Source organism: Melanerpes formicivorus, unplaced genomic scaffold (genome assembly GCF_026170545.1).
Source record: "Melanerpes formicivorus ecotype bairdi unplaced genomic scaffold, bMelFor1.0.p_v2 SCAF_89, whole genome shotgun sequence".
Lineage (NCBI taxonomy): Eukaryota > Metazoa > Chordata > Aves > Piciformes > Picidae > Melanerpes > Melanerpes formicivorus.
In genome coordinates, this window is record NW_027142441.1 from 188,821 (window position 1) to 204,787 (window position 15,967).

The following is a 15,967-nucleotide window of genomic DNA, read 5'->3' on the forward strand; positions in this document are numbered from 1 at the left end:
CACCTCCAGGGACAGGGCCCCAACCACCTCCCTGCACAACCCATTCCAGGGCTTCACCACTCTCATGGGGAAGAACTTCCTCCTCCCCTCCAGCCTCAATCTCCCCACCTCCAGCTTCATTCCATTCCCCCTAGTCCTATCACTCCCTGAGATCCTGAGCAGTCCCTCCCCAGCCTTCCTGGAGCCCCCTTCAGATCCTGGAAGGCCACAATGAGGTCACCTGGGAGCCTTCTCTTCTCCAGCCTGAACAGCCCCAACTCCTTCAGCCTCTCCTCACAGGAGAGGTGCTCCAGCCCTCTGCTCATCCTCCTGGCCCTTCTCTGGACACCTTCCAGCCCCTCCAGATCCCTCTTGTCATAGGGGCTCCTGAACTGGAGGCAGGACTCCAGGTGGGGTCTCCCCAGAGCTGAGCAGAGGGGGAGAATCACCTCCCTTGCCCTGCTGGCCACACTTCTCCTGCTGCAGCCCAGGCTCTGGTTGGCTTTCTGGGCTGCAAGTGCACACTGAGAGCTCCTGCTGAGCTTCTCCTCCCCCAGCACCCCCAAGGCTCTCTCCTCAGGGCTGCTTTCCAGCCACTCCCTGCCCAGCCTGCATTTGTGCCTGGGATTGCCTCCACCCAGCTGCAGGACCCTGCCCTTGCTCTTGTTGAACCTCCTGAGGTTGGCTTGTGCCCAGCTCTGCAGCCTGTCCAGGTCCCTCTGGATGGATCCCTTCCCTCCAGCTCTCTGCTGCACCACACAGCTTGGTGCCATCAGCAACCCTGCTGAGGGTGCACTCAGTGCCACTGTCCATGGCACCCACAGGGATGTTGAACAAGCCTGGTGCCAGGGCTGATCCCTGAGGGACTCTGCTTGTCCCTGGCCTCCCCTGGGCCATGGAGCCATGGACAGCCACTCTGTGGGTGCAGCCATCAAGCCAGTTCTGTATCCATCTAGTGGTCACCCATCACACCCATGTGTCACCAGCCTGGAGACCAGGATGTGGTGTGGGACAGTGTGGAAGGCTTTGCTCAGGCCCAGCCAAACGACATCAGCTGCTCTCCCCTCAGCTGTTGATGTTGTCACCTGTTCAGAGAAGGCCACCAGGTTGGTCAGGCAGGATTTGCCCTTGCTGAAGCCATGCTGACTGTTCCCAATCACCTCTTCACTATTCTGAGCCAGCAGTGCCTCCAGGAGGATCTGTTCTATGACCTTTCCAGGCACAGAGGTGAGACTGCCTGGCCTGGAGTTCCCTGGTTCCTCCTTCTTACCCTTTTTGACATGCCTTTTTACCTTGTGACATGCTGGCCTGAGCTCTTTACAATGAGGATCTGGGGGAGCAGATTTGGTAGCTGATGTTACCTTTTGACATGCTGGCCTGAGCTCTTCAGAAGGAGGATCTGCCATCTGTTGTTGATTTTGTTGTTTTGCTTTATCCCAGGGCTTTCAACCAGCTCCTGCCCTGAGTGCAGCAAGGAGCTGTGGGTGCCACTGCTTGTTGCACCACAGGGAAAAGCCCTGCAGCCTCACTGCACTTGCTACACAGATCCATGCCTCTGGTTCTCTTTCTTTTGCAGAGATGATCTGGGATTTAGACTTCTCTCAGAGCAAGTCAGCCATCACCCCCCAATCAGTGCTTTCTATGCTGAAGGCTTGAACAATGATTTTGTGTTTCATGGATCCATTTATCCCAAGCTCAAGTTCTGGGGCAAGAGTGTGGAAGCAGAACCCAAAGGCACCATGACCTTGGAGCTTCTGGAGTAAGTTATGAGTAGCAATGGTGTAGGCACAGTGGCCTCAGGCATGGGGGTCAGTGGGCATTAGAGTCTCCTGGCTATGGGATTTGCTGCTGAGGGAGATGGTTTGGCAGCAGATGTGCCTAAACCACAGTTAGATAATCACAGAATGGAAGGAGCTGGAAGGGACCTCTGCAACAGGCAGAAATGGGCAGAAGGAAAGGTGCCCTCAGTGGGTTAATGGAGGAGGGATGCTGCAGAGAGGGGGAAAACAGCAGCAGGACTGGAGAAAGAACAGCACAGAATCAGGGAATGGGTTGGGTTGGGTTGGGTTGGAAGGGACCTCTACAGATCATCCAGTCCAACCCCCCTGCCAGAGCAGGGCCACCTAAGGCAGGCCACACAGGAACACAGCCAGGTGGGGCTTGAAAGTCTCCAGAGACAGAGACTCCATCACCTCCCTGGGCAGCCTGCTCCAGGGCTCTGCCACCCTCCAAGTAAAGTAGTTCCTCACACTTAGATGTTCAAGTTTATACCCTTTACCTCTTGTCCTGTCACTGAGAGGATTCTGACCCTCCTCTTCCTGACACCCCCCCCTTACAAATATGTCAGACCTCAAAGGTCTTTGCCAAGCAAAATCATTCCATGTTTCTAGGAATGGACCTTTCCACCCCCACCATCCTGATCACAGGGTGTCAGGGGTTGGAAGGGACCCAAAGAGATCTTCCAGTCCAACCCCCTGCCAGAGCAGGAGCAGAGAATCCAGCACAGGTCACACAGGAACACATCCAGACAGGGCTGGAAAGGCTCCAGAGAAGGAGACTCCACAACCTCTCTGGGCAGCCTGCTCCAGGCCTCTGGGACCCTCACAGTCAAGAAGTTCCTCCTCGTGTTGAGGTGGAACCTCCTGTGCTGCAGCTTCCATCCCAGGGACAGGACATCCTCTGATGGTTGATGGCAGGTGGCTGTGTGGGGAGGAAAGGATGAGAAGAGGAAAGGAGCTGCCATCATTTCTCCCAATATGCTGCAGTAGCTGGGGCTTGTGTCTGTGGGATCTGTAATGCCTGGACATCAGCCCTGCTAAAAGTGGCACAGCTGAGCTGTTCCTCACCTCACTCCCTGCTAACAGTGACTCAAGTGGCTGCTTTAAGGAGCTGATAAAAGCAGTGGCAGCAGTTTAATGACCTTCTTTGGCTCCCTGCCTTATTGCCACGTCCACTTCAGGTCTTGGTGTGATTTCTGGCTGATGGTTTGTTGCACATCTGGTACCACAGAGAAAGTATTTGACCTCTTTATCCCCCTCCCTCTAGACACAACGAAGCCTACACGTGGACAAATCCCACCTGCTGTGTGCACAACATCATTGTGGGCAAGCTTTGGATTGAGCAGTATGGCAATGTGGAAATAACTAACCACAAGTAAGTTAAGGGTGCACTGAAGGCTTCCACTTGCTGCAGGGTTGAAGGGGAAGAAGCCTTTGGAAGTGACTTGTGCCCTCTTGTGTTCTGCCTTTTAGAACAGGGGAGAAATGTGTGCTAAGCTTCAAACCCTGTGGCCTCTTTGGGAAGGAGCTGCACAAAGTTGAAGGCTACATTCAGGACAAAAGGTATCAGCTTCAGCCCTGGGAGGAAACTCTTCCTGGTGGGTTCTGTAGAGCCTTGGATGTGTCAAGAGCATGAGCCCACAGCAGCAAGGTCACAGGATCCCAGGATGTCAGGAGTTGGAAGGGACCTCTGAAGATCATCCAGTCCAACCCCCTGCCAGAGCAGGAGCATAGAATCCAGCACAGGTCACACAGGAACACATCCAGACAGGGCTGGAAAGGCTGCAGAGAAGGAGACTCCACAACCTCTCTGGGCAGCCTGCTCCAGGGCTCTGGGACCCTCACTGTCAAGAAGTTCCTCCTCCTGTTGAGGTGGAACCTCCTGTGCTGCAGCTTACATCCATTGCTCCTTGTCCAATCCCAGGGTACAACTGAGCAGAGCCTGTCCCTGTCCCCTCCCTCCTGACCCCCAGCCCTCAGATATTGATAGACATTGATCAGATCCCTCTCAGTCTTCTCCTCTCCAGACCAAACAGCCCCAGGTCCCTCAGCCTCTCCTCCCCAGGCAGTGCTGCAGTCCCTTCACCGTCCTTGCAGCCCTCCCTTGGACTCTCCCCAGCAGATCCCTGTCCCTCCTGAGCTGGGGAGCCCAGAGCTGGATGCAATATTCCAGGTGAGGTCTCCCCAGGGCAGAGCAGAGGGGGAGGAGAACCTCCCTGGCTCTGCTGGCCACACTCCTCTGCTGCACCCCAGGACCCCATTGGCCTTCTTGGCCCCCAGGGCACATTGCTGTCCCATGCAGAACTTGTTAGCCACCAGCACTCCCAGGTCCCTCTCCATGGGGCTGCTCTCCAGCAGATCCCCTCCCTGCTGTGCTGAATTGTGCAACAGCAGTGCAGGAGTTTTGCTCTCAAACTAAGGATTTTTGTCCTGAATTATTCAGTAAATCTCTTTAAGCTCCTTTTGTAACCTGGATCCTTTTTCTTGTTTGCCTTCTTTTTTGTGTTGTTGACAGCAAAAAGAAGCTCTGTGCTCTGTATGGGAAGTGGACTGAGTGTCTGTACAGTGTGGACCCAGCCACATTTGAAGCTTACAAAAAAAATGACAAGAAGAATGCAGAGGAGAAGAAAAGCACCAAACAGGTATTGATGCTGTGCAGAGGGGGTGCCCCCACAGCCTCAGGAGGCAGCTGAATAGTTCAGTGGCCTTTAAGAGCATTAAGAATCCTTTCCAGTCCTTCTTTCCTAGCAGGATGTTGAAATGGATTGGCTGAATGCCAGCACTGAGGGATTCCAATGAGCTCTCCTGCCGGGGTTTGTATCCAAACCTCCCAAACCTTGGAGTGATCTCAGGACTGGGTGGGTCCTGCCCTGCCCCTTCCTCCCAAGTCCCCTGGAGGAAATAGCACATCCATGGCTGGCCCCTGGCTCTGATCACAGATGATAACATTTGCATTCTGAACTCCTAGAGGGCAGGACAGGCTCCTGTCTCACAGAACCATCGAATCAAGAAGACCTCAGAGATCATCAACTCCAACCTGTCACCCAACACCTCATGGCTACTAAACCATGGCCCCAAGTGCCACATCCAGTATTCAGTATTCAGCCAACCTCAGGAGGTTCAACAAGACCAAGGGCAGGGTCCTGCAGCTGGGTGGAGGCAACCCCAGGCACAAATGCAGGCTGGGCAGGGAGTGGCTGGAAAGCAGCCCTGAGGAGAGAGCCTTGGAGGTGCTGGGGGAGGAGAAGCTCACCAGGAGCTCTCAGTGTGCACTTGCAGCCCAGAAAGCCAAGCAGAGCCTGGGCTGCAGCAGGAGAAGTGTGGCCAGCAGGGCAAGGGAGGTGATTCTCCCCCTCTGCTCAGCTCTGGGGAGACCCCACCTGGAGTCCTGCCTCCAGTTCTGGAGCCCCTATGACAAGAGGGATCTGGAGGTGCTGGAAGGTGTCCAGAGCAGGGCCAGGAGGATGAGCAGAGGGCTGGAGCACCTCTCCTGTGAGGACAGACTGAAGGAGTTGGGGCTGTTCAGGCTGGAGAAGAGAAGGCTCCCAGGTGACCTCATTGTGGCCTTCCAGTATCTGAAGGGGGCTCCAAGAAGGCTGGGGAGGGACTGCTCAGGATCTCAGGCAGTGATAGGACTAGGGGGAATGGAATGAAGCTGGAGGTGGGGAGATTCAGGCTGGAGGGGAGGAGGAAGTTCTTCCCCATGAGAGTGGTGAAGCCCTGGAATGGGTTGTGCAGGGAGGTGGTTGGGGCCCTGTCCCTGGAGGTGTTTAAGGCCAGGCTGGATGAGGCTGTGGCCAGCCTGATCTAGTGTGGGGTGTCCCTGCCCATGGCAGGGGGGTTGGAACTGGCTGATCCTTGTGGTCCCTTCCAACCCTGACTGATACTATGATACTATGCTCCCCTCTCAGAGCTGATGATGAGAAGCCCTGGAGCCCAGTGCTGAAGCACAGGGGGTCACTGCTTCTCTTCCTGACCCTGTGAGGTCTAAGGGGGGGAGCAGCAGAGAAAAACCAGACTCTGTGTCTTTGTGTAGCTGCACTTTGCATTGTTTCAGGTGAGCCTTGCTCTTCCCTTCCAAAGGAAGCAGCCTGTTGCAGCCAGCTGAAGCTGCAGCACTGCTGTGCCCCTCACAAGCCTTGCTGCTGCTACTCAGTGCTGTGCAGAGAGCTGGGGCTGTGGCAAGCTGGCTGTGCCACGGCTGCCTTCCCACCGCCCCCTTGTGTCTGCAGGGCTGACACTCTTCATGGTAGCACAGAATTGTTAGGGCTGGAAAAGCTCTAAGGTCACCAACCCAGCACCACTGTGGCCACCAAGCCATGGCCCCAAGTGCCATGGCCACAGGCTTCCTGAGCACCTCCAGGGAGGTGTTCACCTTTGGTGGCATCAGAAGATGTGGATCTGTTTTGTCCCTTTGTGGTAGTGAAGGATTCCTTCAGGCATGGAAGTCCACAGCCCTTCAGGCATGGAAGTCCACAGCCCTTCAGACCTCTCCTGTCCTTCAGGCATGGGAGTTCACAGCCCTTCAGACCTCTCCTGTCCTTCAGGCATGGAAGTCCACAGCCCTTCAGACCTCTCCTGCTTAGAGTTTTCACAACAGCTTGGTTGTTTTCCAGCTGCTCCTGTGTGCTGCATTGCACCCAGTGAGGAATGACTTCTGCCTCTCCTTAGAGGACCTGCTTGGATGTGACTCCTTTTGCAGCCTGTCCCACATTTCCCCCTGAGTCCCTTTGGATTTGATAGGGATACAGCCTGTGGGGGGAAGGATTTTGCAGGGACCTAGACAAACCTTCACATTTCACCAATATCAGAAGTTAGTTCATAGAATCACAGAGCTGTCAGGCTTGGAAGGGACCCCAAGGATCAGCCAGTCCCAACCCCCTGCCATGGGCAGGGACACCTCACACTCCAGCAGGTTGCTCACAGCCACATCCAGCCTGGCTGCAAACACCTCCAGGCAGGAGGCTTCCACCACCTCCCTGGGCAGCCTGTGCCAGGCTCTCACCACCCTCATGGGCAACAACTTCTTCCTCACAGCCAATCTCAATCTCCCCACTTCTAGTTTTGCTCCATCCCCCCCAGTCCTATCCCTCCCTGACACCCTCCAAAGTCCCTCCCCAGCTTTCTTGGAGCCCCCTGCAGATCCTGGAAGACCACAATGAGGTCTCCCTGGAGCCTTCTCCTCTCCAGCCTGCACAACCCCAACTCTCTCAGGCTGTCTGCAGAGCAGAGCAGCTCCAGCCCTCTGCTCCTCCTCCTGGCCCTTCTCTGGACACCTCCCAGCCCCTCCAGATGCATTTTCCAATAGCCCTGGGGATAGATCCAGTTCCAACAGACCTGAGGACAGACCAGGATGATTCTACTCTAAAAAGACAAGTGCATGAAGAAGTGGTCAGGGATTGGCAGAGGCTGCCCAGGGAGGTGGTGGAGTCCCCATGCCTGGAGGTGTTTCAGAGAGCTGTGGCCATGGCACTTGGGGCTCATGGGTTAGTGGCCATGGTGGGGTTGGGTTGGACTGGCTGGTCTTGGTCCTTTCCAGCCCAAACAATTCTCTGATTGTGTAACTGAACTCTAAGAGACTGTGACTCCAGGTGAAGCCTTAAGTGCAGAATGTGGGTGCTGATGTGGGGAACAGTAAAGGTTGCCCTGTAGGACAACAGCAACTCCCTCACATCCCTCAGCTGCACAGAGGTCTTGAGGTGGCAGAGTCTGTTAGTGCCCTCCAGCTGAGCATAAGATGTGGATCAGTGGGGCAAGAACACATGAAAATCCACTTTTTTCCCTGGTCCTTTGTAATTCTTAGGAGATGTTCAGCAAGGCACAGCTGGCAGAGGGTGTTTTGGTCTGTTACAGAAGTTGGTGTGGACTTTCTGAGCACTCTTGGTATTGAAGTGCCTTTGAGTGATACTTGACTGGGCTAACCTCCTAAAGTTCAACAAGGCCAAGAGCAAGGTCCTGCCATGGGTCAGGGCAATCCCAAGTACAAATGCAGGCTGGGCAAGGAGTAGCTCAAGAGCATCTTGAGGAGAAGGCCTTGGGGGTGTCAAACTCCCCAGGAGCCAGCACTGGTCCCTGGCAGCCCAGAGCCAGCTGAGTGCTGAGCTGCAGCCAGAGCAGGGAGAGCAGCAGCACAGGGAGGGGATTCTGCCCCTCTGCTCTGCTCTGCTCAGCCCCCACCTGCAGCACTGCCTCCAGCTCTGGGGCCCCCAGCACAAGAAGGACCTGGAGCTGCTGGAGAGGCTCTAGGGGAGGCCACAGAGATGATCAGAGGGCTGAGAACCTCCCCTGTGGGGCCAGGCTGGGAGAGTTGGGGCTGTTCAGCCTGGAGAAGAGAAGGCTGCAGGGAGACCTCAGAGCAGCCTTCCAGTACCTGAAGGGCTCCAGGAGAGCTGGGGAGGGACTTTGGACAAGGGCTGGGAGTGACAGGATGAGGGAGAATGGCTTTGAGGGGAGATTGAGACTGGAGATTAGGAAGAAATTCTTTGCAGTGAGGGTGGTGAGACTCTGGCACAGGTTGCCCAGGGAGGCTGTGGCTGCCTTCTCCCTGGAGGTGTTCCAGGCCAGGCTGGATGAGGCCTTGAGCAAGCTGTGCTGGTGGGAGGTGTCCCTGCCCATGGCAGGGGGTTGGAGCTGGATGAGTTTTTAAGGTCCCTTCCAACCCAACCCGTTCCATGGTACAAGGTTATCCTTCTGATCTGTCCTGCTTCATATTCCCCCTTCATGGAACATGAAGGCCTGAGCCTGGGCTGGATGTGATCCTGGTTACTTTGCAACCTGTTGGTGACCAACAGCTCTGCACCCAAGTGCTGCACAGTGGAGCAGAACCCTGACTGCTTCCTGAGTCTCCTGGAGAGCCCACACACTGATCACCTCAGGGGACAAGAGAGCAGTCCAGCTTTGGTACTGCCACATCACTCTGTGTTATCTGCTGCAGCCACCAGAGAGCAAAGCTTATTAGCAGCAGGATTAAAGCTTCTGGCCTGCAGCCAGAGGATTTGTGTTGCTTTGAGCTGAGCCTTACTGCCTGGTGGTCTCTGCAACGTGCTGCTATTCCCAGCTCTGATGGTGGCACCAGGCTGGCTCAGGAGAGCCATGCTTGAGAGCACAGCCTGCTGGTGCTGTGTTCCTGTGCCAGGGCTGTACTTGAGCTCAGACTCCATTTTGCCTGGTTTTAGTCTCCTGCTTAGGCTGCACACTGCAGAGCACCTCCCAAGGGGTCTGGGAGCATCACCTCTCTGTCAGAAGCATCACACAGTTCAGCTGGCTGAAGTAGGACAGAATCATAGAATGGTTTGGGTTGGCAAAGCCCTCTGAGATCCTCCAGTCCAACCCAGCCCCACCATGGCCCCAGTGCCATGGCCACACTTTTCTGGGGATCACCTCCAGGGATGGGGACTCCACCACCTCCCTGGGCAGCCTCTGCCAATCCCTGACCACTCTTGCAGCAAACAACTTCTTCCTAATCTCCAACCTAACCCTCCCCTGGCACAATTCCAGGCCATGTCTTCTTGTTCTCTCACCTGATACTGGAGAGAAGAGTCCAACCCCCACCTCACTGCAGCCTCCTCTCAGGGAGCTGTAGAGGGCAATGAGGTTCCAGGTCTCGCTTGTGCTGAGGGCACCACAACTGGAGGCAGTGCTGCAGGTGGAGTCTGAGCAGAGTAGAGCAGAGGGGCAGAATCCCCTCCCTGTGCTGCTGCTCTCCCTGCTCTGGCTGCAGCTCAGCACACAGCTGCCTCTGGGCTGCCAGGGACCAGTGCTGGCTGCTGGGGAGGAGAAGAGACTAAGCCAGGGAATTCATTTACTGCTTCCAGTTTGCCATTTCAGTTGTGCAGTGGGATAGGATAGGATAGGATAGGATAGGATAGGATAGGATAGGATAGGATAGGATAGGATAGGATAGGATAGGATAGGATAGGGGAAAAGAAGAGGGAAGGGAAGGGAAGGGGAAAGGAAGAGGGAGGGGAAGGGGAAAGGAAGAAGGAAGGGAAGGGAAGGGGAAAGGAAGAAGGAAGGGAAGGGAAGGGGAAAGGAAGAGGGAAGGGAAGGGAAGGGGAAAGGAAGAGGGAAGGGGAGAGGAGGGGAGGGGAGGGGAAAGGAAAAAGGAAGGGAAGGGAAGGAAAAGGGAAGGGGAGGGGAAAGGAAGAGGGAAGGGAAAGGAAGAGGGAAGGGAAGGGGAAAGGAAAGGAAAGGAAAGGAAAGTTCCTCTGAGCAAAGAGGACACAGTCTCAAGCTGTGCCAGGGGAGGTTTAGGCTGGAGGTGAGGAAGAAGTTCTTCCCAGCAAGAGAGATTGGCCATTGGGATGTGCTGCCCAGGGAGGTGGTGGAGTCCCCATCCCTGGAGGTGTTTAGGAAGAGCCTGGATGAGGCACTTGGTGCCATGGTTGAGTTGATCAGATGGTGCTGGGTGATGGTGATCAGATGGTGTTGGACTTGGTGATCTTGAAGGTCTTTTCCAAGCTATCTAATTCTGTGTTCTGTAAAGAGTGGTAACACAGACTGAAGAGAGCATCTGCCCTGAGCTGCTGTTACCTCAGTGTGGAAGGGTGAGGGATGTGACTCCTGTCCTACAGCTTTCATGAAGCAGTAATGGAGTTAAATAGCAGCATGGAAATCATAGAGCCATAGAATGGGTTGGGTTGGAAGGGACCTTGAAGTTCCAACCCCCCTGCCATGGGCAGGGACACCTCCCACCAGCACAGCTTGCTCAAGGCCTCATCCAGCCTGGCCTTCAACACCTCCAGGCAGGAGGCAGCCACAGCCTCCCTGGGCAGCCTGTGCCAGAGTCTCACCACCCTCACTGGAAAGAATTTCTTCCTACCTTCCAGTCTCAGTCTCTCCTCTCCAGCTCAAAGCTGGTGTCCCTCATCCTGGTACTCCCAGCCCTTGTCCAAAGTCCCTCCCCAGTGTTTGATGACAGGGACAGCTCTGTGGTGGAAAAGTTGCCATTTCTTTCTGCTTCAACACCCAGCTCTCACCTTGAAGGTGCTGATGCAAGAAGCTGTTGGTAGTCCCTGCCTGGGAGGAGACTGAGAGTGTGTGTGCTTTGAGAGTGTGTGTGCTTTGAGAGTGTGTGTGCTTTGAGAGTGCTCTCACCCTTTAGCACCAGCTAGAATGGGTTCTGTGCTGACATGACTTACTTCTGCTCCAGCAAACATCTTTGTGTGGGTTCAGAGTTGGAATGAGTGGATATAAGTGGTTCCTGACTCCAAAGACCTCCTTCTCTTTCCTGTGTGTGCTGCCTTTAGGTGGGCAATGCTGAGGAATCAGATGAGATGCCAATGCCAGATTCTGAGAGTGTCTATGTCATCCCTGGAAGTGTCCTGCTGTGGAAGATAAGCCCAAGGCCTCCAAATTCAGCACAGGTCAGCTGTGATTCTCTTCAGCCCTCCTGTCCTGCTGTGTGCTCAGCCAGAGCCAGCCCTCCTGGGTTTCCCTAGCAAGTCTGGGTTTGCCTCTTTATCACACCAAACCTTCCCACCTCGACTGTGCCACTGAAATGTGAGCTTGGAGGGATGACTCCAGAGCCTAGGGCATGACCCTAGGGCTAGAGGAACTTCTCTGGGAAATGGGAAGAGTTATGGAGCTACCAGTATGGAGTCTTTCCTCACCTCTTCCCTCCAGCCTGCCTACCTTGTGGGAAATCTCTGCTGAAGACACTTCCTAGGAGGCCCTGTGTAGCAAGGGTGGCTGTGCCAAGGGCTGTGGAGCTGGAGAGCCAGTGGGCAGGATATGGGTGAGGACAGAGAGAAGGCTGGAAAAGACAGCCAGTGGCAGAAGAAAAGGTGCCCTCAGGGGGCTCCTTGAGGGGGAGAGGGAAAATAGCAGCAGGCCTGGAGACAGAAAACCACAGAACAGCAGGGGCTGGAAGGGAGCTCTGCAGATCATCCAGTCCAGCCCCCTTGCCAGAACAGGGTCACCTAGGACAGGCCACACAGGAGCACAGCCAGGTGGGTTTGGAAAGCCTCCAGAGAAGGAGACCTCCACAACCTCTCTGGGCAGCCTGCTCCAGGGCTCTGCCAGCCTCACAGCAAGGAAGTTCCTCCTCCTGTTTAGATGGAATCTTCTGGGTTCAAATTTGTAAGATAAAGAGGGTTTGAGATCAGTTTCTAAGGTAAGGGAGGAGCAGTGCCCTGAGGGACTGTCTGCTGGCCTGATGGACCAGGACCAGGATCAGGGAGGCTCTGCCTGGCAGTGCAGCTTGGGTGGGTCCTTGAGCAGAGCAAGAGGCACTCGTGTGGCTGTTGTTGGGCAGCAGCTCTCTGGGAGTGGTAAGCCCAGCAGCTGGAGATGTTGTGAAGTCAGCTGGTGTGTGTCTCTGCATTGCAGATGTATAACTTCACCAGCTTTGCCATGGCCTTGAACGAGCTGGACAAGGAGATGGAGAGCGTCATCCCCAAAACCGACTGCCGGCTGCGGCCGGACATCCGGGCCATGGAGAACGGCGAGATAGGTAACGGCAGGGCTGGCCTGGGCTGGCCTGGGCTGGCCTCCTCTCACTGCCTGCGCAGGCTGAGGGGCTGGCAAAGGAGGGAATCCCACACTGACACTGGGAGAGCAGCTGCTGGACTCAGCACCTACACATAAAGAGATCCCTCCACACTGCGAGGCAGGGAACCCTTCAGTGCAGCCTTCTGCAGGCTGTGCTGCTGTGCTCACACTGCCAGACAAGGAACCCTTCACTGCAGGCTGTGCTCACACTGCCAGGCAAGGAACCCTTCACTGCAGGCTGTGCTCAGACTGCCAGACAAGGAACCCTTCAGTGCAGGCTGTGCTCACACTGCCAGACAAGGAACCCTTCACTGCAGGCTGTGCTCACACTGCCAGACAAGGAACCCTTCACTGCAGGCTGTGCTCACACTGCCAGGCAAGGAACCCTTCACTGCAGGCTGTGCTCAGACTGCCAGACAAGGAACCCTTCAGTGCAGGCTGTGCTCACACTGCCAGGCAAGGAACCCTTCAGTGCAGGCTGTGCTCACACTGCCAGACAAGGAACCCTTCACTGCAGGCTGTGCTCACACTGCCAGACAAGGAACCCTTCACTGCAGGCTGTGCTCACACTGCCAGACAAGGAACCCTTCACTGCAGGCTGTGCTCACACTGCCAGACAAGGAACCCTTCACTGCAGGCTGTGCTCACACTGCCAGGCAAGGAGCCCTTCACTGCAGGCTGTGTTCACACTGCCAGACAAAGAACCCTTCAGTGCAGGCTGTGCTCACACTGCCAGACAAGGAACCCTTCACTGCAGCCTCCTCTCAGAGTCTCCCCTCAGCCTCCTCTTCTCCACACTCAACACCCCCAGCTCCCTCAGCTGCTCCTCCCCAGCCCTCTTCTCCAGACCCTTCCCCAGCTTGGTTGCCCTTCTCTGGACCTGCTCCAGCCTCTCCATGCCCTTGTTGGAGTGAAGGGCCCAAAGCTGGAGTACTGGAGGTGTGGCCTCATCCCTCCTACTCTATTTCATGTTTACTCTAACCTGAACAGCTTGTGAGGATCCTCAGGCCATGGCTAAAGATGGATGTAGCAGAGGCTGGAGTTGCAGTGGCCGCCCTTTGTCTGCCCTGTGGCTACCCTGTGGCCGCCCTGTGGCTGCCCTTTGTTTGCCCTGTGGCTGCTCTCTGGCCACCCTTTGTCTGCCCTGTGGCCTCCCTGTGGCCGCCCTGTGGCCGCCCTGTGGCCGCCCTGTGGCTGCCCTGTGGCTGCCCTGTGGCCTCCCTGTGGCCTCCCTGTGGCTGCCCTGTGGCCTCCCTGTGGCCGCCCTGTGGCCGCCCTGTGGCCTCCCTGTGGCCGCCCTGTGGCCTCCCTGTGGCCGCCCTGTGGCCGCCCTGTGGCTGCCCTGTGGCCGCCCTTTGGCCTCCCTGTGGTTGCCCTGTGGCCGCCCTGTGGCCGCCCTGTGGCCGCCCTGTGGCTGCCCTGTGGCTGCCCTGTGGCCGCCCTGTGGCCTCCCTGTGGCCGCCCTGTGGCCGCCCTGTGGCCGCCCTGTGGCTGCCCTGTGGCTGCCCTGTGGCCTCCCTGTGCCCTGCCCTGTGGTTGCCCTGCAGCTGCCCTGTGCCCTGCCCTGTGGCTGCCCAGTGGCTCCCCTGTGCCCTGCCCAATGGCCGCCCTGTGGCTGCCCTGTGCCCTGCCCTATGGCCGCCCTGCCCTGTGCCCTGCCCTGTGCCCTGCCCTGTGGTTGCCCTGTGGCCTGGCACTGCACTCATACCAACCCTGGAGCTCTGCTGTTCTCTTAGAAGGCTTTGGAATTGCACAGCCTTTACTTCCTCCCTGCTGCCCTGGGTCAGATGTTGCAGTGCCCCTGTGCCCCTGGTGCCCCTGCACACTGATTCCTCTCTGTTTCCCTTCCCTCCAGACCTGGCCAGTGAGGAGAAGAAGAGGCTAGAGGAAAAGCAAAGGACGGCTCGCAAGAACCGCTCCAAGTCGGAGGAGGACTGGAAGACAAGGTTGGTGAGCTTGGCTCTGGGGGGCAGGAGGGGCACCTGACAGCCTGCTGCTGCACCCTTGGGCCCTGCAGGCTGCAGTGCTCCCCAGAGGGCTGGAGAGTTTCCCCTATGGAGACAGGCTGAGAGAGCTGGAGCCGTTCAGCCTGGAGAAGGCTGCAGGGAGACCTTAGAGCAGCCTTCCAGTAGCTGCAGGAGAGCTGGGGAGGGACTTGTGACAAGGGCTGGGAGTGACAGGGTGAGAGGGAATGGGAGAGGGGAGATTCAGACTGGAGATAAGGAAGAAATTGTTTGCAGTGAGGGTGGTGAGAGCCTGGCACAGGCTGCCCAGGGAGGCTGTGGCTGCCTCCTCCCTGGAGGTGTCCAAGGCCAGGCTGGATGAGGCCTTGAGCAGCCTGGGCTGGAGGGAGGTGTCCCTGCCCATGGCAGGGGGTTGGAGCTGGATGAGCTTTGAGGTCCCTTCCAACCCAAACCTTTCTGTGATTCCAGAGAGCTTCCAGTGAAGCATCAGGCATGGTAGCCCCTTCCCCCTCTGCTTGCTCACCCAGAGCCAAGTCCCAGCTGTGCTGTCTTTGCTGAGCACCTCTGGGCTCTGGCACAAGGCAGATCTCACCTCTGCTGCTGCTTGGAGGGACTCTTGGTGGTGGCCACTTGAGAGTTGCCTCAGATTTGCACTCTTGGCCAGAGAGAGGAGGAAATGCTTCCTCCAGTGAGCTGGGAGAGCTTGCTGCCTGGGACAGCTCAGCTCAGCTGCTGTGTGCTGGCTGCACTGCTACTGAGGTGTCCTCAGAGCTGGGCAAACGGCTTAGGTCACCCAGAGAGCCAAGTCCCTGTCTCTGCTCAGAGAAAAGCTGGGAGAAGGGGGAATGGAGCTTGAAGGGAGCTGCCAGGGGGTGGGGGGGGTTGTAACTGTAGGATGAGAGGGGTCAGGTGGGAGCCCTTACACACAAGCTCAGTGCAGGACCTGTGTAAACATGAGCCAGTGACTCAAGTTTGAGCAGACAGAGGCTGTTTGAGGGTGCAGTGATCACTCCCCACAGAAGGAGAAGGGTTGGTGGGTCCTCCAGAGGCAGGCCAGCTCCACCTCTGCAGGCCAGCCAGGCACGTGGGGCCAGCTCCACCTCTGCAGGCCAGCTCCACCTCTGCAGGCCAGCCAGGCACCTGGGGCCAGCTCCACCTCTGCAGGGCAGCCAGGCACCTGGGGCCAGCCCCTCTGGAGTGCCTGTGTGTAACCAGCAATCATTTGTCTCTTTTCTCTTCCTGTTCAAATGAAGTCCCTCAGCAGCCCAGAGTCCCAGGTTTGGACACGTCTGCCTTTGTCTTTTCCCTCTGCCTGCTGTCCTGGAGTGTTTGGCTTTCTTCTGCCCTGAGGCTGGTGGGAAATGACAGCTTTAATGCTGCCAAGTGAAGTGCCGAGAGCCTTGCACCTCCCTCTTGTTTTCCTCAGCTGAGGGTGGTGCTAGCTCTCACCAACTGCTTTCAGTCCTTCCAGGTGCCTGAAGCAGCTGAAGGTGCAGCTGAAAGGACCTGAGGCTGCTGTTGGCAGCTGGGGCACTGCTCAGAGCAGCGGGGTTTGGGGGGCAGACACCATCCACCAGCTGCCTCAGCTGCCTCAGGGCAGGTGCTGCTGCCCTCAGCACTCACCTGGGGGATCCTTTGGGAACTGTTTGCCAGGGAGGTTCTAAACCTTGGCAGAGATTTCCCAGGCTCTCATTTCTCTAGGAGGAGGGCAGAGAGGGACAGCCTCCAAAGGATGGCAGAGAGGGTGGAGGGAGA

At 56.7% G+C, this 15,967-nt stretch overlaps 1 protein-coding gene across 5 annotated transcripts in view; it reads left to right on the forward strand.

The window, feature by feature from the left end:
* The window catches only part of OSBPL1A (oxysterol binding protein like 1A), a 138,097-nt gene that overhangs the window by 117,559 nt on the left and 4,571 nt on the right, over positions 1–15,967 (forward strand). For all 5 annotated transcript variants that reach the window (XM_068165472.1, XM_068165477.1, XM_068165473.1 and 2 more), the window contains 7 exons: positions 1,556–1,738; positions 3,025–3,132; positions 3,231–3,320; positions 4,273–4,399; positions 11,006–11,122; positions 12,087–12,210; positions 14,104–14,194. In XM_068165472.1, coding sequence (XP_068021573.1) covers positions 1,556–1,738; positions 3,025–3,132; positions 3,231–3,320; positions 4,273–4,399; positions 11,006–11,122; positions 12,087–12,210; positions 14,104–14,194 — 840 coding nt within the window. The remainder of the gene's footprint in view (positions 1–1,555; positions 1,739–3,024; positions 3,133–3,230; positions 3,321–4,272; positions 4,400–11,005; positions 11,123–12,086; positions 12,211–14,103; positions 14,195–15,967) is intronic.